The sequence below is a fragment of the Marmota marmota genome, unplaced genomic scaffold (genome assembly GCF_001458135.2).
Source record: "Marmota marmota marmota unplaced genomic scaffold, marMar, whole genome shotgun sequence".
NCBI classification, from domain to species: domain Eukaryota; kingdom Metazoa; phylum Chordata; class Mammalia; order Rodentia; family Sciuridae; genus Marmota; species Marmota marmota.
In genome coordinates, this window is record NW_026000026.1 from 30,770,689 (window position 1) to 30,795,228 (window position 24,540).

Sequence of the window (24,540 nt, forward strand, 5' to 3'; positions counted from 1 at the left end):
ACAAAGACACAATGGCTGGTTGATGAGCTGAGCTTGAAAAGGCCCTGCCTCAGGGGGCCCAGTGCCTGCCACAGCCCCATCTAGGAGGCTGCTCCTGGCTATTCATTCATTCAATTTTTTTTTCCTAGAACATAAGGCAAGGAGGAAGGGCAGAGCTCTACAGAACTGGAGGGGAAGCCATAAAAATGACTACAACAAGAGGAGAGAAAAATGCACGTGTCCCACATTGCTTTTGTACCTAACTCTAGGATCACAGAAATTTTTCAGGACAGAGAGAGACTGAGAAAAGTTGAACAAAGCTCTTACCAGAGCTGGGAAACAAACCAGAGTACCCCCAGAACTACGTGGAAGGACAGAGTATCTGGAGGGTGTAGGTGACTATTGCTCTGAAGCAGAACAGTGTTGACTCTTGGTTCTAGGAGAGAGGTTGGTATGTGTCATTGTCTTAGTCTGTTTGTGCTGCTATTGAGAAACTGATGTGACTCCATTTTTGAGAATAAATAAATAACAGCAGCTTCTACCTCAAGGCCTGTCCAAGGAAGGGGGCATGACCCTTGTCCTTGGAAAAACCCACAGAGCACTCCTAGGCACATACCCACCCTGCTGAGTTGTTTGTCTACAAATAACAGGAGAGGTCTGCGGTGCCAGGTGTCCCAGACTCAGGCTAGGTGAGGACCCATAGCAACCCCCCTAGCAACCTCCAATCAGGATGAGACAGGGAAAATACCTGGGATGCCAGATGACTCCCCAGTAGTTTATGGTAGTTGATAACATGTTGGGAAACCATGTAGTTGAGCACGTACATCCCTCGTGGCCTAAACCAATCAGTTCAAAGGAATCCCCCTCTTGTACTAACCAATCACCCCTACCCAACTTGTTCCCGCCATTGAATGTGCTAATCAATGTTAAGAGTTGTTGTTTGACTTTCCCGCAGTGTGGAATGATTTGCTGTGTGATGTTGTGATACATAGAGTATCCCCCCAATACCTATAAAATCTCACTGGACAAAGGACCGGGACTCACTCCCTGGGACCGCTGTGTCGGGAACAGTTGTGAGTCCAGGCTCAAGCTTGCAATAAAGACTCTTGTGTGATTGCATTGGATTCAGCTCCTGGAGGTCTATTGGGGATCCCACGAATCTGGCATTACACTATCACAAAATACCACAAAAATAGGGATTTATTTCTCACTATTCTGGAGGCTGGGAAGTTCAAGATCAAGCTGCCAGCAGGTTCAGTATCTGCTTCCAAGATAGTGCCTTGAACATTGCATGTCCACCTGGTGGAAGACCAGATGACTGAAACTGTCCTTACCTGGTGAAAAAGCAGAAGGGAACAAGTCTACTTCCTCAAGCCCTTTTTTACAGTCTCTAACCCCATCCATCAGCATAGAATTAAGTGATCACTTCCTAAAGGCCTGACCACTTACCACTTTTGCGTTGGTAGTTAAGTACCAACATATGAATTTGGGGACACACATTAGATCATAGCAGTTGTGGACACCATTGTGCCACTTGAGCTTCCTGGGAACCCCTTTACTATATCTCTCTGTGTATCCCCCAGTTTTGGGTACTTTGCTGCTAATGCTGTCATCTGTGCCTTTTGGAGGGTTGTCTTGGGTGGTTGGAACTGCCTTATCTAACAGAAGACAGAGGGCCTGGGGATTTCATGTTATTCCCACCAATTCCTCCCCTCCTAGCCCAGGACAGGTGTGGGAGTGAAGAAGCTCAGTTGCCCAAGGTGAGACGGTCTGACGCATGGTATATATTCCAGATCTCCCCATAAGAGCAGACTGAGGCTAGGGATCCATCTGAAATGCGTTCCTTGCATGACTTCTTCCTCTTCTGTATCCTGCTTCCTCCAATTTCTTACTGGTTTCTCCTTATTACTTTTCTAATTCATTAAGGAATTTATTATTTAATAATGACCACTTACATTTGAGTCCTGTTTCAGGTCAGATTTTGATTTGATTATAGCAGTGAAGCAGCCCTTTGTTTGAACCTAAGGAAGATGTTCCAGTTAACAGCTCAAGTCCTCAAGAAAGAAGAGAGTCAGAGGGGAATCAGCTTCAACCAGTCATGACCAGCCATGAGCAGAATTATAATTTGGACAAGACCCAGGTCTCCCATGGCAGGAAGAGGGGTGGATGTTTAAGAGCAGAATCTCCTAGAGGTTGGCATCATGATCTCCAATGTTTCTGTTTTCACTTCAGGATCTTTGAAATGATTTACATGAGAAAACCTAAATATATGGAACAAGAGTATTTGTTTTAGACTCATGTACCATTTTATTTTTAAAAAATTGTGTGTATTTAAGATGTACATGATGTTTTGACATACACAGTGAAGTGATTATTACAGTCAAGCAAATTAACATTGCCTCTCCCACATGGGTACCATAAAGTGTAGCGTGTGTCTGTGTCTGGGTAGTATGAGCATCAGAAATCTACTTTTCAAGAAAATTTTTTGGTATCCTACGATATTATTAACTATAGTCATATTGCTGCACATCTAGCTGTACTTATTTATCTTATATAGCTACAACTTTGTGCTCTTTGACATATATAGCACCTAATTTCTCCCTTCTCCCTGGCTCAGGTAACCACGTTCCACTCTGCACTTCTGTGTAGCTACATGTCCCACTTCCACATGTGAATACCATTCCTAGCAGTATGACCTGGAGCAAGTCACTCAACTTCTCTGAGCCTTAATTTTCTCATCTAGAAAATGGGGCTGAGAGCGACTCAGACCTCAGAGAGTTGTTGAGAGGGTTGTATGAGCTAATGTATATGCCTGACATGGTGAGTATGTTGGTTCTGGTGCCTGAGTGTCAGTGTTAATATAAAAGAGAAAACCATCCCGTCTTTAACCAAGGTGTCTTTCCAAGGAGGGACATGCCAACTGCTAAATAATGCATCCAGCTGGTGAGTTTTGAAGAGAGTTGTTATGGCAACTCTATTTTTAAGTCATGAAATTGGCAACAGCCATGAATTTGGGAGTAGGTGACAACAAGAAGTGATGAGGATGACATAAATAAACTTGAAAAAAAGAAGAGGAAGGAACTAAGAACACGAGAAGCGAGTACAGAAGCACATATTAAGGATGGATAATTGTGAGTCCTGGTGGCAGTCAGGAATCTGTCCTGGTCTGCACAGAATGAAAGGCAAGCCAGGGAAGGGATGTGTTACATGGTTGTGGCTGTGGCCCTCCCTGTCAAGGTTGCCTGAGCCCTTCTGCTCCTTGTTGGGCACCCCTGGAAGGAGAGGAGAGACCATCTCCCTCCACTAACCCTGCTAATAGGACTGTGGTCCTGCTTTAAGCTCTTCATTCCTATGTTCTTCCCTTTTACTTCCATTCTACCTGCCTGTCTCTACTGAGAGCTCCCTGGGAGGAGACATTCCCTCCCTGTCCTCTCTCTGGAGGTTCCCAGTGACTCCCTGACATAGAGAAGTGCCAGGGATCCTCATTCACCCCTAGGAATGGGAAGAAGACAGAGTCATGGTCTCCCTGATACCTGAGTAGTGAGAATAGCAATTGGCATTGTGGGAACCATGATGCCAGGGGGACACCTCACGTAGGTCTTAAGGGAAACTTCCCTGACAGGAGGCCAGGAGAGCTGGAGTGTGGGCTTGCGAGAGCCAAAGCTATGGTGGTTGCAGGAGAAATGAAGGACCTGCCCCAAAGTATCGGCTACTGTTCTGTCTCTCCACCCAGGTGCATACTCTGCCCGTCTCTACCCCAGAGGGTGACCCTATATATGGCACTATTTAGGCTCCCCTGCCAGCTGAATTCTGGTTGGGTTTGGCCAATGAGAGGTCCCTGGACTAGAAGGCAGACAGAAGGAGAGGACTCGCCTCTAGTGGCTGCTTTGATATGGCTCCATCCCTTTGGAAATGGCTTCTTGGCTCTCCAGCTGTTATGGTTTGGATGGGAGGTGTCCCCCCAAAGCTCACGTGTGAGACGATGCAAGAAGGTTCAGAGGAGAAATGATTGGGCTATAAGAGTCTTAACACAATAAGTGAATTAATCCCTGATGGGATTCATTGAAGCGGTAGGGTGTGGCTGGAGGAGGTGGGAACTGGGGCGTGGCTTCAGTGTATACATTTTGTATCTGGAGAGTGGAGTTTCTCTCTCTGCTTCTTGATCACTGTGATGTGAGCTGCTTCTCTCTGCCACCCCCTCCTGCCATGATGTTCAGACTCACCTCATACCCTAAGGAATAGCGCCAGCCTTCTGTGGACTAAGATCTTTGAAACTGTAGACCTCAAATAGCCTTTTCCTCCTTACAGTTGTTCTGGTCAGACCCTTTAATCACAGAAGCAGAAAGGCTAACCAAAACACCAGCTTTCACTGGGCTCCTACATTCCTTTGCTTCTCTTACCCTCAGTCCCAAGGACGGTAATGCCGCTGTCTTCTGCTGGTTTCTAGGAGCCAGATTACTTCTTATTGGTCCCCTTAGCCCCACAGGCCCAGCTATAAATAGTACCTTCGTTCAAGTTTGCTCATTTGAATCAGCTGAGTTGAATTCATTACTTACGAAGACCCTGACTGGCACATGGAGAGAGAATAAAGGCACCAAGGATCCTAATTTGTATGGAATTGGTTTGCTGAGACAGCAAAGATGCAGATTGGAGTGGGAGAAAGAGAGTAGAATAAACTGGGGGGATACAGTGGTAGAGCCCACTTTGGAGAGCTGGATCTCATAGGTCCAAAGGATAATTGTGGTTCCAGCTGGTGCTGCAACCAGGGAGATATTCTTCTGTGAGGGGAGGAGGGAGAGGTGCCTGATTGTTTCAAACTTGTCAAGTTCTTTATTGATTTTTGCTTCTGGATCTTGTAGCTAACCACCTCGTTATATTCTTAATATTTCTATTTGTTTTTTTCTAGTTTTTTTCCCGTATAGATGATAATATTATCTACAAATAAAGACAATGGATTCTTCATTTCTAATTTGGTAACATTTCCCCCTTCTCTTATTATGCTGACTTCCCTTACCTTTAGTCCCAAGGACAGTAAGGCCGCTCGCTGTCTGCTGCTGGTTGAAAGGAAGAGATGATACAAGTATTTGCCTTGTTCTTGCCTTAAAGCGATCACCAATTTCTCTTTAATTCTCATCTCAGAGCTCCCCACTCCAGGGATTTGTCTCAACTCCCAACCCTGCTTTCCCTGGTGCTGAGAGGCTCTGTTTGTGAGAATGTCTTGGGGGAATGGGTGGTAGCTCTTCACAGTCTAGGGCCCAGAGGGCAGCCCAGGATTAACTCTTTCTTCCAGGTCTCGGCCACATCTACATATTTTGCTCGCAAGCCTCTCCATTCTTCACAGTTTCCAGTGGTATTGAATCTGGCAGAGAATCACGTGACTGCCCACTCCCTTTCTTCCTTTACCCTCTTTCTTTCTCCAAAGACAAATGGTAACTGTCAAAGAGAGTTGCAACCCTCAAGGATACAGAAAAACATTTTCCTTCTCACCCCATGATTTTCAAGACCACATTTCCTCAGTGGAGTTGAACTTCACACTTTGACGTGGAACATCGCTGTCTCCTTTCTTTTGTCTCAATCTTCTTGCGTTGTGCACCTGGGTCTGCTGGGAGTAAGAAATAGCACTACTTCTTAATAACTATTCCCTTGGCTCGGCAAAGACTGACTCTAAAAAGCTTTGCAATTGCCACATAAAAGCTCAATTAAAGTCTTAGCCGAGGGTTACTCTCCTTTCCAGTTTGGAATAGGGAGGGTGTGTGGATTTCTTCTCCCTGTTCATAGCAATGCTATAGAACAGATGAGCTGTAGCTTTCAAGTGTTTAAGTGGGTGGGGGAAGCAGTTCTCCTAAGACATATGGTCCCCAGAAAGCGTGGGCTGTGGTTTGGTTATATGTGTGCATTTTATTCACAGGCCTTCCTTTCCAGGGGGTTTCAATTTGCATCAAAGTGGCAGACTTGGGTAGGAAAGAGAGGCGGCAGAGATGCCGCAAAAAAGTGACAGTTTGGTCAATTAAAATCTTAGACCATATGGTTTTCCTTAGGTAGTGTCCAAAGTTGTGTCTCATGACAAACAAGGTTTGAATTTGAGAGATTACAGTCTTCTCATTCTTCAACAGTAATGTTCTATAAGTATGTCTTGAACACCAAGTTACCAAACATTGAACAATTGCTCCTAAGGGAAGCACAGGGTTAGTTAGGTTCCTGCAAGTTACTGGTCACAACATTTTTGTCCCCTAGTCAATGCATAATGTTGTTTTATGTGTTTCTGTTCAAAGATTCATTATTTTATATATATATATAATGAATTCATTACCACTGAACTTGTGACCGACACCGCTATAACTCAAGCTTGAATGAAGCTTCTCTAACACCCCTATTTTCTCTGTAAGAGAAATATACATGACAAGAACAACTTGGAAGACATCATCTCCTCCTCCTCCTCCTCCTCTTTTTCTCCTCCTCCTTTTCTTTTCCTCCTCTTCTTCCTCCTCCTTCTTTTCTTTTTGATAAAGAAGAATGAATACAGAGCCTCACACATATTAGGCAAATGATCTACCTTTGTACTTCACCCCAGCCCTTTTAAAATTTTATTTTAAGACAGAATCTCACTAAGGGGCAGAAGGCAGCCTCGAGCCTGGGTTCCTCCTGCCTCAGCCTCACCAGTAACTGGGGTTACAGATATGTGGCCCCGTGCCTGGAATGTCATTGCCTTCTTGTACTTTGGAACACCAAACGTTACTTCAGCAGTACACTTGAGGGACATTTTAAACAGTGAAATCACCAAGGAGAAGCACAAAAGTGAAAAAGGTGTGACACTGAATAGACCTTGAAAAGAACTAGGAAGGCAGAGCATCAACTTGTTCCACCTCAGCTGGGAACATGTGCCAGATTTTTCACTATTTAGTTTGTGTACATGAATGACTGTGAAAGCATTATGAATTGCTGGGAGCCATTAGCCAAGTAGGTATGACAATTTCCTTGCCAGCGTACCCCATGTTGCAGTGACATTGAATGTAGGTGACCTTGCTCAAGGACCAAGGCGGATTAGGGTGTTCCCGGTTTAAGATAATCGTGTTTAGGGCGTTCCCAGTTTAGGTTCCAGGTTTAAGGTTTAAGATTATTCCTGCTGGGAATAGGGCGTATCCTGCTGCCTGAGTTCCCCTTGAGTTCTCACGGGATTCAGAGTATATTTTGGGAGACAGAAGCCCAGTGGAGGTGGATTTGGGCAGAGAACGTGAATTTGGGCAGAGAACGTGAATTTGGGCAGAGAACGTGGATTTTGGGCAGAGAACGTGGATTTGGGCAGAGAACGTGGATTTCCCCAGAACGTGATTGTAGACGGCTGGTGTGAGTTCGGAAATAAAGAGTTGCTGTTTGAATCTACAAGCTGTGTGGTGGCTCGTGATTGTGTGCCCAGCCAGACTGCGGCAATGAATATTGATTTGGGTTATCAATAAATTTTAGTGTGTGAGCAAATTCATGAATATGGAATCCAAGAATAATGAGGATATATACCAGTATGTATGTATGTATGACAAAAGACTGTTTTGTCCACCTATTGGACCATCCTGTGGCTGAGTTCAGTACAAGGATTATGTTGGGATCCTGCCTAGAAGCTAGGCTGTGTTAGTCAGTTTCCCATAGCTATGATCAAAATAGGTGACAAGAACAACTTAGAAGAGGAAAAGTTTATTTTGGCTCATGGTTTCAGAGGTCTCAGTCTGTGATTGGCCAGCTCCATTCATTTGGAATGGAGAATATCATGGAAGGCCATGATATTTCATGGCAGACAGGAAGCAGGGGTCAGGGGAGAAACAGGTGATAGGGACAAGATATAGTACTTAAGGGCATGCTCCCAGTGATCTGCTTCTTCCAGCTAAGCTCTATTTGCTTGCTTTACCACCCATCAGTCCATTCAAATTATTAATACATCAAATGGATTAATTCATTTATGAGGTTATAGCCCTAATCATTACCTAAACACCCTACTACCTCTGAATCTTGCTGTACTGGGGACTGTGCTTTCAAAACATGAACTCTTTAGGAGACATTCAAGATCTAAACTATAACATAGATAGATCCAGAGCTGGGAACCCAAGGTCAGCGTTAAGTGAGATTTCAGACTGAATTCTTTCCTCTTAGCCTGAGAATCACATGTGGAATTTCAGTACAAGCACTCAACAAAGGGATGCAAGGATATTGCATCTGTATGGCTTTCTGTCTAAGGGTTGACTTCCCCACTTCTTGGAGGCAAAGTTCACTGCCTAATTCCCTGTTCGGTGTTAACTTTTTCTAAGTTTCAGTGAAACAGTTTCACCCCCTTTAGTTTGTTGTATCTGAAGAAGGTGCCAGACACATTTTTCTTTTTCTCTCCCTTCCTTTTTTTCTTTCATTGGGAACTTAACCCAGGGGAACTTTACCACTGAGCTACATCCCCAGCCCTTTTCATTTTTTTTTTTAATTTTGAGATAGGTTCTCACCAAATTACCAAGAGCATCTAACTATATTGACCAAAGTTGCATTTCAAACTATTGGCATGCCTGATGGCCTTAGGAAAAAGGGACTCAATAGCCAAAGACACTGATGACTGACCTACCGAGCCTCTCAGGAGTTATTTGCAGTCCTTACAGTCTTTGGTGATTAATGTGTTCACATCCCTGCTATTTGGAGAAGCGAAGTTAAGCTGTGCTTGAAAGCAATAAAGACATTTTCTATGAGAATCCAGGCTGCCCTGCTGACACACTGCCCGGGTTACTGATGTTTCTCCTAGCAAAGGGTTGAGAAGAAAGATGAAGATTAGCAAAAGGCATGTATCCCACTTAGTGGCACTACCACTGGACATACCAGGATTTCTATGTCCCGGTCCCTCTTGTGTCCATATGCCAAAACTTCTATCAGGGAAGGAACAGAGACAGAAGATGTATTTGTGCTACTCTTCAAAAGGGCACCATCAATCCCAAAAGGTAGGTATACCTTAGGAGGAAGACTGACCTCGTGACTGGGAGCATTTGGTTCCTTAGAAGCATGGGGAATGACCACTGCTCAGGCTAGCTGGTAGTAGCTTGTGTGAAGACTGAATATTCTGTCTTGGGTGACCCAGACCTCTTCTTGTCTTTGAATGCAAACATATCCCATCTCGACTGACTGCTTTCCCTGGGGCCAGGTTGCCTTTCATCTCAATCTACTTCCCAACAGGGCTCTAGCATTAGAGCAAATAGCCCCAAGGACATTTAAGGAGAAAAGAAAGGAAGGAGCAGTGGAGTGGTCCTGGTGGAATTCTCTCTGGTTTACCTGGAATCCTGGGTTCTAGATTATAAAGTTCCTTGGATGGGATGTACTCTTGGCCTATCAGAGAGAGGAAAGGTATCTTCCATGCAGCTTAAGATTCTCCTGGGAGGCCAGATACCATTTAAATGTCTTTTCAAGCATTCTAAGTGAGAGTCCACTCCTTTGGGCTCAGGTATACATAGTCACTGAGTACTGTTCACTGGCCCAGAGTTCAAATCTTGGGGCAATGTTTTGGCTCCAACATGTGTTGCCATGTGCACTAAAAGGCCTTTCCTAGCCGAGTGCCAGTGCACTGTAATCTCAGTGACTCAAGAGGCTGAGGCAGGAGGATCACAAGTTCAGAGCCAGCCTCAGCAAAAGCAAGGCTTTAAGCAACTCCGTGAGGCCCTGTCTCTAAATAAAATACAAAAATAGGGCTGGGGATGTCGTTCAGTGGTCAAGTGCCCCTGAGTTTAGTCTCCGGTACCTCACTACCCCAAGAAAAAGGCCTTTCCTGGTCTGGTATCCTGAGTGTGTGTGTGTGTGTGTGTGTGTGTGTGTGTGTACACGCACATGCGCGTGTGTCTCCTCTTTGAGTCCAAGGGGTAGAGAATGGTTAAATTGGGAGGATGTTTCTGGTAAAAACAGAACTCATTTTAAGTTTTCTAGTCACTTTCCACATGTCACATTCTCCCTTTTTTTTTTTTTTTTACATTCTTCCTTTTAACTCTGGAATTGTTTTTCATGCCTGAGGGCCTAAAGTCGTCTTTTAATTTCTCCAATTTGAGAGGCAACTTACTTCATTTTTCTTGTTCTGAATGAGAAAAATGAATCTGTTCTGCTAAAGGAGACAAAATTTTCAATATATAATAAAAGGGATAAATGAGTGTATACACATGTGTGTATATACATTTTAATGTATATATATGTATATAATGTATATATGTGTGTGTGTATATATATCTTACACTTGCCGTTAATTAGTCTTGAGAAGAAAAGACACAAATACAATTGATTTATTACCTTAATTTTGGATTGAGAGAGAAACAGTCTCCATGCAAATAGCAATAAACTTTCAAAAAAACAAGGTCATTTTAAAACTAATGGGTAACATGGACGCAGTATAGTGGTTCCCTGCTTATTTGCACACAAGAACACAGTCCTGGGCAATGAGCTTGAGAGATGTAACGGAGATGAATCTGGTTGCTGGTATGAGCTTCCACTGCTCTAAAAACGTCTTTGCCAAGTTCTGTCTCTGTTTCAGGGTTGAGCTGTTTAAATGGCTGTTGCTTCATTAATATCTAAATATACTAACATGATATGAAACATTAGCAGGGAAACAAACACTGTGATTAGGATTTCATATGTTAATTATTCCATTGAATAACAACACAACACTTTTATTCACTGGCAAATCACAAATGCACACTGATGTTTACAAGATTTTTTTTCAGTTAAAGTGAAAGGAGGATGGTACATTTTAGAATACAAAGGGAAAAAAGAGATGAATCTTGTTGACTGATATATGGCAAATATATTGAACTCGGGGTCTCATGCATGCTAGGTAAGCACTCTAACACTGAACTACATCCTCAGAACTTTTTATTTTCATTTTTTAAATTTTGGGACAGGATCTCACTAAGTTGTCCAAGCTGGTCTCAAACTTGGGACCTTCTTGCTTCAGCCTTCTGATTTAGCTGAAATTATAGATGTGTGCCACCTCATCCAGGAAAGCTAAAGCATTACAATTGTAAAAATGTAGATAATCCACCATGCTTCCTTGCTTGGCTTTGGAATGCACTGTGAAACTTGGTGAAATCAGAATTTATAAACCATTTTGATATGGTGAGACTGCATTTTCTTAAATGTACAATGATTGGGTTGAAGATAAGTCTGCGGGGTGGTGACAGAAAACAATTGATTGGCACTTTGTCATTAGGAAAACAAACCAAACAAATAATTTTAAGAATCAAGCAAGTAGGAGGTCTCATGAAAATCAAATGGAGATTAATAGAATAGAGGGAAAGGACTAGGGGAGGGAGGAGGGGCGGAAAGGGGGAAATACTGGGGAATGAAATTGGCCAAAATATATCGTTAGATTGTGTGCATGTATGACTATGTAGCAACAAATCCCACTGTTATATACAACTATAATGCACCAATTCAAAAATATGGGGAAAAAGAAATAAGCAACTAAACAATTCCTTCTCCTCAGAAAACTTAGAATCAACCAAGTATGGATGGTTCAATCTCAAACCAGGTACCATTTGTACAGTCTCTGCTTCAGTATGAGTCAGGAAGAAATGAGGATACATATATATGATCACCACAGTTGTATAGTAATAACAATGGATTCAGAAATTCTATTTATGCAGCACTGTGGTGTGCTGAGGACAACATGCTGAAAAGACTGTCAACACTTCTAAGACCATAGCGATGCTGAGAGGCTACATTTTCTTGATTATATCCTGGGACAGGGGTGCCTTTTTTTGGGGGGGGTACCAGGGATTGAACTCAGGGGCACTTGACCACTGAGCCACACCCCCAGCCCTATTTTTGTATTTTATTTAGAGACAGGGTCTCACTAAGTTGCTTAGCTCCTTGCCACTAGCTTTGAGCCCTTGATCCTCCTGCCTCAGCCTCCCTACCTGCTGGGATTACAGGCAGGGATGCCTTTTTGCCCCACTTGAGATGAGTTTCTGTGAAAAGAGTTCAAGGGTCACTGGTCCAAAGAACAGAGATAAAAAGGTGCAGGTGTTTCTCCATAATAAACCACAGTGCATGGAGTTTCTAAACAACTCCCTCCAAACAACCAGTACAATATTACTTATTCATTCCTTTCATGTGTATAGTTCAAATCATGTTCACATGCTTTACATGGGCTCTCCCAGTGGCAGGGAAGGCAGAAGTTTTGATTATTTCCATATCATTAAAACAAAATGAGACATCCACACAGGAAACCAGTAGGTCACATGAGACCTAGAACTCTGGTCTGGTCTTTGGGTTCTGAGCAGAGCTTCTTTTGTAAAAGAGAGTATGTTCCAAAAATATTCGGGTTTTAGCCAAATGGCCACACAGATTATGTTTATTACCAGTGGCAACCTTCACTCTTTTTTTTTTTTGGTGCTCTTTCTTTTGGGCCCCAGAGCCCCTGAAATCCTTTACACTGAAGTGTATAAGAAACTGAATGTATTCCTCATCTCAGGATTGACCATCTTCACCCAATAGAGTGATGAGATTCCAACCCCATCAGTAAGACTTTTTTTAGTTCTCTCCTTCGACATTACACCATTGTAGAAGGGCCATAAGGCTGGATGGACTGCAAGAAAAATTCTTCTTTGGCAGCCACAATCCTGGAGAACATATCAGGAGATAGTAGGAGCTAGGTTGAGGCTATAGACTCCATACTGATGGGCTTATCCTTACATTTTAATTATGTCTAAATGCTTTATTATTCTATAGCTTTGAGCATTCCTGTTCAGATAAAATACAGAATGAGGGATCATGGAGGGAGAGTCCAGATGCCATTGGTGGTCTCTTCCTAGCCATCTATATGTCTAGATGTAGTTTTGTCGACTCTGATAACTTCTGCCATTTTGATTTTTTAAATGTCTTTGTACACAGTAGGTAGGACAATCCTGTTGTCTCTGTCTAATATCATTGGTGTGGCTTGCTCGCAGTAGATATTCAGTCCATGTCAGTTGCTGCTACTTGTGTCTGCTCTTATGGTTGTGATGGTGTACTCAGCAGGCTAATGATATCAGCAGATATCAGTAAATGTCTGGGTTGTGGTTTGTGTCCAGCCTCATTATTTGTTATGACTTTGAAGCATCTAGCTCTGTAAAGACAGGAGGCATGAATATGATTGTTCTTTTCCATTCAGGCTGTGAATTTGATTGATGATGCTCTGAGTACTGGATTTGGGTTTTCAGTTGTGTAACGCTACCACGTCACTTCAGCCTGATACAATCCACCTCTTCAGTGGCAGGCACCCCACTGGTTTTGAAGTCAAGTTCAGCACTGGACTTGCTCCCATGGTGAGAGGGTTGCCAGTGAAGTAGCATCATCTTCTTGAAGTACTTCATGGTGTTGTTCTTGACCGTCACGAAGCACACAGTGTTAATCATGCTGTTGCTCATGGCGATGCACTCGACGACGTAGAAGGCGGTGAGGTAGTGCTTCTCTTTCACAAACACAGTGGGGAAGAAGTCGCGCACAATGGTGAAGCCATAGAAGGGTGCCCAGCACAGCACGTAGGCTGTAAGGATGCACATGAGCACCAGGACTGTCTTCCGGCGGCAGCGCAGTCGCTTACGGATCTGCTCTGTCTGGAACCCAGGGACTGCCTTGAACCAGAGCTCCTGGGAGATCCTGGCATAGCACAGGGTCATGGTGACCACAGGCCCTACGAACTCGAGGCCAAAGATAAACAGAAAGTAGGACCTATAATAGAGCTGCTGATCCACTGGCCAGATCTGGCCACAGAAGATCTTTTCCTGGTTCTTGACAATAAAGAGGACGGTTTCGGTTGCAAAGTAGGCTGATGGGATGGCAATGAGGATGGAAACCAACCAGACCAAAGCAATCAGGAAGGAGGCGGTTTGATAATTCATTCGTGGTTTCAAGGGGTGAACAATGGCAAGATATCTGGTGAGGAAAGACAGCAAACAATCATAATATGTTACAGCTTGGAAAATGATCGTTTTTTCACTAATTCCGAACACATTACTCATTACCCAAATTTAACCAGCTTCATCTCATGTCAGCAACATCATTTTGCACTTGGAATAGTGGCATGGTTTGGTGGAAACAGCACAGGTTTTAGGTCAAATATGTTGAATAAATTCTGGCTTTCCAGACCCAAATTACCCAATCTCTCTGAGGTTCATTTCCTCAAATGCAACCTGGAATCAAATGATACCTGCTTTGCTGGTAGCTGTGAAGGTTAAATATGATAATATTTGTAGCCTGTGTTGTAGGTGTTCAATAAATACATGTGGTCTATTATTATTAATGCTCCTATTATTCTACCTTGGGTTTCAAGCCATTCTGCCCAAGAATACAATGCTCTCAAAGCTCTTCATTCTAAATAACTCATGGTTTAGAGATGAAGAAGGGCTGGGCACCTCCGAGAGAGGTCAGGCCTTTCTCAGATAGTAGACAAGAACTTTTTCCTTCTCCTCCAGCCCCCACCACCAGGTATTACTCTGCATTACAGAAGCAGGAGAGTAGGGATGGGTTTGTGATGAAACTAAGAACCCTGATGAGAAGTAAATGTCTTACTCAAGCTAGAATCATGCAAGCACTGGAATTCAGGCCCCTGATACAAAAGCTTTTACACTCACCTCCCTGGGTCACCTCATGTTCAAATGGGAAGGTATGTGAAGCTACCATAATATCTTGATCCCTGCTCTTTCTGATGAACCACTTTGCCCGGGAAAGAAGTCGGAACCTTTTGTAGAAAGTGAGCTCAGCTGTGCAGATTGAATATCTTCTCTCAAGAGAGAGAGAACCAATGACAATCTATTTAGATATTTGGGTGCCCTGGAATCACTTCTGTGCAGGATTGAGTGGTAGAAGACAATGGAGAAAGATAAACGTCAGAAGGGTCAGAAAAGAAAGAAATCAGCCATGGAAATAAACACGTAGAAAACTGGATCCAAACCTTTGTAAACCAGACCCTTTGATCACCTTTCCAAGTGTCTGATTTGACTATGGAGGTTTCCTTCCATGTTACTACTTTCCGTCCCTGACAGTATTTCTGCTACAAGTTTGCTTCACCTTCTCTTGCCTGCTCCTTGTTCATTGTTGGCTCTAACCCATTGAGTTTCACTAGCGGAACCCATGAGAGCATGGCTACCCCCAAGTTTGTGGCTCTCTGAATATCCAGGATGAAGCTGGATCCATCACAACCTGGATGTACTAATATGCATGGCTGTTGCTGGAGTTCTCCGCACATCATTTGATCTGGCCTTGCCATGTGAACCTGTATGACTGTCCCGAGTGGACAAGCCTCACGGGACTGAAGAGAGGGGCAAATGGGCTGGCTCACCCTCACCTGGAGCAGGGACATCTCACAATCACTGTCTCTTTGTAATGACTGGGAAAGAATTAGTTTTTTGTTGCTGCTATAACAAATGCCCACAGATATAGTGGCTTGAAGTGACACAATTGATTATCTTACAGTTTTTAGAGGTCAGAAGACTGGTGTGTGTGTGTGTGTGTGTGTGTGTGTGTGTGTGTGTAGTTCCTTTTCCAGGGCTGCCTATAGTTTTTGACCCATGACCCTTCCCTGTTCAAAGCCAGCAATGGCAAGCTGAGTTTGTCTCATTTTGTATTACTCTGACATTAACTCTCTGCCTCCTTCCACAATTAAGAACCTTTGTGATTACATTGGCCCCACCTAGATTATCTAGTAAAATTCCCCTATTTTAAGATCAGCTGATTAGCAACCTTAATCCCATCTGCCACTTTAATTCCCTTTTGGCATGTAATGTAATATGCTCATGGTTCTGGGAAACAGGATGTAGTTATCTTTTGGCGGGGGGGGGTGGGGGAGGAATTATTCTGCCTACCACAACTTAATCCAAAGTCCTTAGGAAAAGCAAGACAAATTCAGAACTTAATAGCTTTCTGGTTCTATCACGGACAGTATCTCAATAACCAATGACAAATGAAATTTCCCCACATTCCTGCTTATTCTGTTGTTGTCTTTTAAATTCAAGTTTTTTATCATTTGTAACACTTTCCTCATTCTATGGGATGTTTCAAAATTCGAATAGAAAAGAAAGAAACACTACTAGCCTGCAGGTTATTCAGAAGGTCTGGCTCCAAGCTGTGAACTTGGATAAATCATTTATACTCCTGAGAATTAGTTTCATCATCTATAAAATGGGGATCATAATAACTTTATTGACAATCTCTCAGGATTTTTTTTTTTAGGTTTCAAGAAAGTGAACATACATAATGCATGTTGGAAGCTATAGTACTTTACTTACATTGATCATTTCCCACAGTTCACTCATTGGCAAGAGACATCTGCAAGGTGTTTGTTGCCATCTATCTGCTTGGAAGTGTTTCTTAAGATCGATGGTTTTCTTCAAGTCTCTGTGACTTGAAATAGCACCTCTTCTGCATAGACCTGGCTATTCTCTAGCTGCAGCATACACAAATGGCACCAGGTGGCCCTTATGATATTTCTACATAGTATATATTTCTACATATTTGTCCTAGAGGCAAATGAAAGTACCAACAGAGAGATGTGTACTTCTCCCAGGGTATGTAGGTCTCTCCAATTCTGGGGTTGCGGTTGAAGTATCCCCCAAGCTCCCAGATACAACCCTGTTTTCCAAAATCAGTATCATCAGGGCAAAGATGAGAGCTTTCTATTCATCTTTCTTATCATTTACCTTATTTTTCAATTGGTCTAGACCCTGATGGCTCAGAGGGGTGCTATTTATTAAGCTTTTGTATTTTGAGGCTTGAATTTCCACATACTGCCTTTATATCTTTGAGCCTTATGGGACCCCAAAAGCCTAGCTATGAGTTCCCCTGTTCTTGCCAGATGTATCTCAACTGCTCCTCTTGTACACACCCAATGGAAAAGCCTCCCTGTCCGGCTGGTTCCTCTATCAGGAAGTGTAAGTATAAACTCACTGGGGAATGAGATTCACCAAATTATGTTATGTGCATGTACAAATAGGCCACAGTGAATCTCACTATTATGTATAATTATAATTCATATAAAAAAGAGTAAGCCTTTCAGAGAACTTTTCCTTAAAAAAAAAAAAACCCTAGCATTTATGTATCAGAATCTCTCGATTATTCTTTTATGTCTCATAAATGCTAGTTCTTGTGTGGAAGAAAAGCTCCCTGAGGTCAAGGACTGTGTCTTTTCTACATTGTGTTTCCATATCCATAATCTGGACATACAGCAGGGCCCAGCAACCCACTGTGCACCTACCAGGTTGGAGCAGATACAGTCAGTGCCCCATTCATATCCCTTTGCTGTTATCATGTCAGTGCATACCTGTTCACTTGTACCTGCCAATACACCTGCATTTCTTTGTCTAAAGGCTTTCTCAGGCTTCCAGATTCCTCTTGGCTCCCTGAACAGCATCCCTAGAGCAGTCCTCAGCAAGGCCTTATGTGTAATGGTGTACAAATATCCCAGCTCCCTCTCACTGCCCACTCCTGGGAGATGTCTGAGTTGTGATCTACTGGCTCTAAGGGTTTCTCAGCAGGGATAAGCTCTAGTTACCCATAGTAGAATCTTGTTCAACAATGTATCCTGTATTGACTGTTTTCCTTCCCTATTTCACTTTCCACCTTCCTATAGGTTCTTCCTGGTGCTACATGCACAAGTATCCTTATCTCAGAGTGAAAACAACCCAAATTAAGACACAGGTATAAGGCTCTGTGGAGACAGAAACATTGCAGACCTAATTATTGTGCTTAAAATACATTATCTTTTGGATAAGACCATCTGTATCTTCATACACAGCCTGAGTTTGGAAAGACAGATTGGCATCAGATCATAAATGCCCTGTTATGCTAGACTCAGGATTTGGCGTGTATCCTAAAAACACTGGAATTTCTAGAGGTCTTATTAGCAATGAAATGTCTTAGGAAGATCCCTCAATAGTGATATTCTGGTGCTTCATATGGATGAGTATGGATTTCAGGGCAGAGCCAAGAGCCTCTGGGGGCAAAAGACAAGTCAGAAGAGCATCATCATGGACCAGTCATAACTTGATAAGGAATGAGGGTAGAGGGAGAATTGCCAGGAGTTGGTGTAGGCCTGAACACAAAGGGTGGAGTGGGTAGGAATTGAGGGGGGAGAAAAGCAAAGGGTGCTGGTAACTTTCCTGATTGGGGACCAGGAAAGTGATGACACTGCTGATGGAGCTGGCAGCTGCCTGGGGAAGAGTTGGTTTGGGATGGGAAAGAACTTCTCCCTTGTCTGTTGTAACAGGGTGATCATGTCCCAAGAAACTCCAGTGTTACAAATAGCATATTACAGTGACACAGTCACATCAATGTTTATAGCAACTCAACTCACAATAGCTAAACTATGGAACCAATCTAGGTGCCCTTCAATAGATGAATGGATAAAGAAAATGTGATATATATGATGGAATATCACTCAGCCTTAAAAAAGAATAAAATTATGGCATTTGTTGGTAAATGGATGGAGCTGGAGAATATAATGCTAAGCAAAATAAGTCAATCCCAAAAAACCAAAGGCTGAATGTTTTCTCTGATATGCAGATGCTGATTCACAATAAGGTGGGGGTGGCTAGGGAAGAATAGAGTTACTTTAGATAGAGGGCAGTGAAAGGAGAGGAGGGGGTATGAGGGTAGGAAAGATAGTAGAATGAAACAGACCTCATTACCTTATGTACATATATGACTGCATGACCAATGTGATTCTACAACATGTACAATCAGAAAAACGAGAAATTATATCCCACTTATGAATGATATATCAAAGTGCAAAATATTCTGCTGTCATGTGTAACTAATCAGAACAAATAAAAAATTTAAAAAACAGACAAACAAAATCAACATCATGAAGACAAGGTTACAATGGGACAAGAGATGAGAATAGTGATCACTATCATTTAGTAAGCATAAAAATCACTTAAGATAGTGAATAAAAATTCAGATTCCTGGAACCCAGTGTGAGGGATTCCCATCCAGGAGACTGGAGTGGGACCCAGGAATCTGACTCTGAATCATTGCATCAGATGTTACCTTCTGCCATTTTCCCTGGGGAGTTTTGCGCAGTTGGTTGGTAAGTGCCCACTCCACAAAGGCTGGTTTCAGGCCTGGAGAACCTCAGAGTTGTAATAAAATTGTTTTTCCTTCAGATATTCTATAAAAGGAAGATGCATCTTGTACCTGTATGTGTATTTTATTACACCATAAATGAAGAATAATAAACTGGTTGATTACAAAGGACAGCAAACCTATAAACAGCACTGAGAACATGGGAAAAATTGAAGAGTTGAAAGGAGACAAAAGGGAAAAAAGATGATCCAGCACCTTAATCAAAATGAGTTTCAGCATAGCTCAGAAGGTGAATAGTAAGCAAGAAGACATCAACTGTCTCTCTCAAACAGAGCCACTGGTGATCTGATACTGGGCTGCAACTGTTCACATAAATTGTACATGTATAAGATTTGTCACTAGATGTGATAAATTTTACCTTATACATTTACAATAGAGCAAGGACTTCTGGAACATCTCATGCAAATGCATGCAAATGAGCACACATGGATATATGCAAAAGAACAAAAGCAAGCATGTCTTTCTTTTCTGCAAACAAATCCTGCTATCTCATTTTAAAATCAGCTCTGCAACAAAATCACTAAAACAAGTGATGATTCTTTTCTTAGGAAGTTAAAGCCTAGGCAGAATTAAATTATGATGATAACAATCAGATCACTGGTTGCTTAAGGGTTGGGGGAGTTGACTGGTTAGGGCACAGGCATTTTCTAAGTGATGGAAATGTTCAATCTGGCTACAGGAAAAACTTGGTGCGTATTGTCTTGACTGCAAACTTCCTTAGTTAACCCTCCCTTGGCTTCTAAGTAACAGCTGTCTGAATTTTCTGCTTTTGACTTTGTGTTTGATGCCATAGGCTGTCATTAATGTGATATGCTTGCATCTAAAGCAGATTCAGAGAGAGCATGGTCAGAACTGGGGGACTTAGGAGCCTCATATTTGCTCACATTTGGGGGAACAGAACACTGCTAAAGAAACAAAAGCTCCTCTTGCCCCTTAAAAGATCAATGAACATTCAAATATGGAGTAGTGCCAAGCCTGTCTAATTTGAAGTGAGAAAAATGGCAGCCTAGCTGGCTTCTGTCTTATACCCCTGCCAAGGGCCTCACCTGTCAATAGCGATGGCCAGCAGGGCATTGGTGGAGACGTAGAGGGAGACAGTACGCAGGTAGTTGACAGAAGCACACAGCACATGGCCATGTTCCCAGGAGAGCTGACGTACCACATAATAGTCCATCTCAAAGGGGCAACAGACAATGGCCACCAGGAAGTCGGAGATGGCCAGGTTAGCAATGAGCAGGTTGGTGAGGTTGCGCAGCTTCTTGTAGCGGGCAAGGGCAGCAATGAAGACAAAGTTGCCAATGCCACAGACTAGCATGATGCCTGCCAGTGCCACTCCAATGACGATCTTGGCTGCAAAGAAGGTCCGGGTCTTGGTCATGTCCTCATCTTCATCCAGAGGGAGGTCATAATCACCATAACTGAAGTTGAAGTGGAGGGAGGAGGCATGGTCTTGGGGTAGACTAAAGTTGGAAGCAAAACTAGTGTTTCTGTTCTGCACTGCCATGGTGATGCCTGCAGATGGAGCGGTATGAGGGAAGTGTAGGGAATACAGCACTCTGAGCTGGGGGGTCCAGATCTTCTGCTGTCACAGAAGATGTGATTGAGCCTAGTACCCTGCTCACATCCTTGGGCAGAGGTGATACACCATCTTGTTTCTGGAAGGAGACACAACCAGTGGATCACAGGAGAATGAAGAATATCTGGTAGCATTCCTCCAGAGTTCCCCAGGTACACACCCACCAAACCCACTGCCTACCTGTAGACAGAACTACTCATGGTGCAGGGGAGAGAAGGCATGAGATCTGGAAGCTGGGATGCCCTCTACCACCTCTGCAGCTATCAGAAAGGACTGAATGCAAGGTGGATTGGACTTGCCAGAGACACCCAAGAAAAATGTGCACTTTTGTCCTTTTCCCAGGGGTCAGTGCTGGTTTGATGTCTAATTTATCTACCCACCCCTTCATCAGCTCCCACAGGTCTTCTGGAAGTTTCTCAAGGCAATTGCCCAGGCTTCTATGTTATCCACAATGTTGCACCATCTATTGGCCAGGAATAGGGTCTTTCTTCCAAAGTAGGGCACAGAGCCCTCTGGTCTAGCCAAACCAGGGACTTGGAAATCACCAAAACCATTTTCATATGGATAGGCTGAGTCATCCTGGACCAGTGATTCATGCTCTCAGAGCCCTAACTTTCCCTAAACAAACTCCTGCTATCCAGTCCAGATCCTGCATAGGCAGGGGGTACGGTTGGGGAGCTGGATAGGAATTTGTTGAATGAATGAATAAATGAGGATCCCCACCTAGATGCTGTAGGTGGGGAAGAGGAAATTCCCCTGATCCATGGGAACCAGCTCTAGAAGGAATTCTCTGTCTCCCCACCTTAGTACCACTACTTTGGGTCTGCTCCCTCCTGCCTTCACCAGGTTTCCAGTTCCCCACCCCAGAGTCACCCTGAGTAGAAGGCACCACACCCTGTCCTGAAGGTCTTTGTCCTCGGAAAAGGATGGCTGCCCCAAGACTTAACTGAAAATAGCCCCCAAGGGTGAAGGTCGGGGGAGGAGGGGGTAGAAGGTCATCTAAGACCCCAGAGGGCTCAAGGTGAACTGTCTGCCCTTCACTGGAAAAAGTCCAATGAAGGAACCTCTGAGAGGAAATAAAATCTCTGAAGCATCAGCTCTCAGGAGATAGAGGAGCACAGGGCACAAGGAGTTGCTGAGTGTCTGGGAAAAGAACTAGGACCCTAGTGTCCGCAGAAAGGGAGCTGTCTTACTAGAGGTGAACCGCTTTCCTCCCAGACCTCTCAGCACACCTGGAAACCACTCCAAGTGTGGGGGCCAATGGATGCTGGTAGCAAGAAGCAATAAAATGGGTCAGGGAAATTTGTCTGCCCCTGGGAAGGCGGGACGGGAGCAAGGGTCAGGAACTGCCACTCTGGCAAGGACAAGAGTCGTAGTTGTGGCAGGAATACTATAACCTATAGAGCTCCCGCCTGCTGCGAGACTGAGGTGTAGAAACCCCCGACAGGTGAGGTTCAACTCACAGAGGCGTCTGCAGCCGGGGTGACCTTCCTGGGTTTGCCTTTCACACGGAATTCCAATCCCTGAAGACTCGGTTCGGCTGCGGACAGAGAAGCAGGACCCCCAGCTCTTCTCCTGCCAGGTTTCTACGCTCCAGCCTCCAGACCCAAGGAAGAGGCGCATGCCCCGAGCGGGGGCAAGTCCCTGTCCCCGTCGCATTTTCGAGGGACGTACCCCTCGCGGGTGATCATCCCGTTCCAGCACCTCCTCCCTTCCCCAACGCTGCCACGCGGTGTCCGAAGACTCCGCCCCGCCCCGGGCAGGAATCAACTAAAAAATTCTTGTTTGAGAAACAAAGCCCGGGGGGCTTCGGGACCGCGGAAAACTAGGGCTGGGGGTTGGGGTTGGCGAGGGGACGATGAGGGGGCGAGAGAATTTTATCAGATAGGTTGGCTCTTTTCTGCTCACCTTTCTGCAGGAGACCTCCCCCTGCAATTTGGCGCTCGCCCGCGCCCGCAGCTCCCAATCCCAGCCTACGGTCTCCTGCCAACCTGGAGGACCCAGAGGGCATTTCCCCGAATCAAATCGCTGCTAGCTTGGGGACAGATCGCCACATCCCGGGAGTGGCAAGAGGCTAAGGAGCCCGCGTAGCCCTGAGAAAGAAAGCGGGCGTCGGAGCCCCTTGTCCGGGCGGCATGAACACACAACCCGTCTTCCAACTGCGCGGATCTGATCGTTTACCTACCTCTGCACCTCTTCTCCTGGGGCACTCTGAGGTCCTGGAGGCCGAACGCGGGTCTTAGGGTGAGTGGACGCGGGTCGGGTCTCTGGTTCCCGCCTTGGGGACCCGGACTAGCACTTGCCGAGGCGAGTGTGTGTTGTCCCTATTTAGACCCCTCGCCTCAGTGCTCTTCTGCGCTTGGCGGTGTCTCCCCGACAGAGTCGGAGCTCCGCCTCCTCCACTCATCCTAACACCTCGGACCCGGCCCTGCGCGTCCCGCCCTCGACTCCGCCCTAGGGTGCCCCCGCCTGCCTTCAACCCTAGGCAGACAGTGGGCGATCTGCTCCCGCGCCCCGCCGCGCGCTGGGACTAGTGTGCTCTGGGTGCAGGACCTCTCTGGCTGGGGTCACAGGTTGTGGGGGCCTCCCTTCACTGGGGGTTTTCTACTCCTTGGCACCCGGGTGTGAATAGGACCTCAGTAGCCAGGTGTCAGTGGTGCGATTCCGCAGATGAGCACTGTTGTCAGTTGCGCGGCTCCTGTCCTCTGCACCCTGCTAGAGCCCCCCCCCCCCCGCACCCGAATCGCCTGTACACAGGTAGAGCGCCCTGTTTTCTGCAGGCGCCCAGTGCTAGCATCTGCACCTGCTGCAAACCCAGTTGCAACCTCATCTTCGCAGAGGCAACACGGACCTTATGCAGTGGTGATGGAGGAGGAAGGCCTCCCATCCCCACCCCGGGGAGGAAGCTGGGAATGAGGGCAACTGGCCCTGCAAAAAGATCCAACCTTCAGGTCCTTACCCTAAATCTACCATCACCATCACTGTCAGATTCTTCGGCTATTCGGTCAATTCCAATCAGGCCTCTCAGACTACGGTCGGTAGGCTCTGGCCACTTTGCCTTCAGCAGACTTGGGCTTTAGACAACTTTTGCTCATCCTTAGAATTTTTAGGGTTAAACTTTAGAGCTGCGAATTCAAGGCCCAGTCGATGGGAAGATCTGAGTATACAGATTTAGAGCTGCAAGCTGTGGTAGGAGACTGAAGGTCTAAGGGGTTCCCCATTGTGATTGACAGGTCAAAATCTGGACTCCACTTCACCAGATCTTTCTGTTTTTCAAGAGAATCTGGAATTTGCAAACTTTGTTAATTACTCCGTTGGGCTAGTTAAAACAAAACAAAAACCGTCTGTTGGCCAAGGAGAACATATCACAGACTGAATATAGTCCACTGGGCTGCCAATTTAAAATTCCTGGATAGATGATCTGGAAACTGGAGTTCTATCCTTCCTATTTTATATGGAATTAACCCCATTCTTCTGCCCTTCTGACAACATCTATCTACCCATGTAAGATCAAAAACAGGAGACCCAGCTTTCTGCTGTCCTCAAAGGGAGGGGCTGCCAGCTGGTGGGTGTTGTGGATGGTGAGGACAACCTCCAGATGTGGAGGCAGGAGAGGTTCTGTTATTAGGAGTAAGAATGACAGGTTACATGCCCTGACAGAGTCTTTTGAAGACTTGTAGCAGATATATCACCTTCAGCTAAAGGCTTTACCCTTCCTGGACTAAGCCCATCCTCCTTTTTTATGGGGCAAATGACCCTGGGGACCTTCTGTTCAAAAGTGCTTTCCTGGAACCCTCTAAGATACAGTTATGACTGAGTTGATTGCACACAATCTGGAAACCCATAAGTGTCATTTTAATAAATTGAAT

General features: G+C 44.6%; 1 protein-coding gene across 2 annotated transcripts; it reads right to left on the reverse strand.

Annotated features, from left to right (window-relative positions):
* Nucleotides 1-11,374: 11,374 nt before the first annotated feature.
* Prokr2 (prokineticin receptor 2) lies at nucleotides 11,375-23,051 on the reverse strand. Of its 2 annotated transcripts, XM_048811282.1 has the most exons (4): nucleotides 22,857-23,051; nucleotides 22,135-22,211; nucleotides 20,142-20,750; nucleotides 11,375-13,890 (listed from the first exon to the last, which is right to left on the reverse strand). In XM_048811282.1, exons 3-4 carry the CDS (start codon nucleotides 20,597-20,599, stop codon nucleotides 13,194-13,196), a joined length of 1,155 nt encoding a protein of 384 aa, XP_048667239.1. In that variant the 5' UTR covers nucleotides 20,600-20,750; nucleotides 22,135-22,211; nucleotides 22,857-23,051; the 3' UTR covers nucleotides 11,375-13,193. The 2 variants fall into 2 exon arrangements, with proteins under 2 accessions (XP_048667239.1, XP_015362565.1); XM_015507079.2 differs by lacking the exon at nucleotides 22,135-22,211.
* Nucleotides 23,052-24,540: the final 1,489 nt, after the last annotated feature.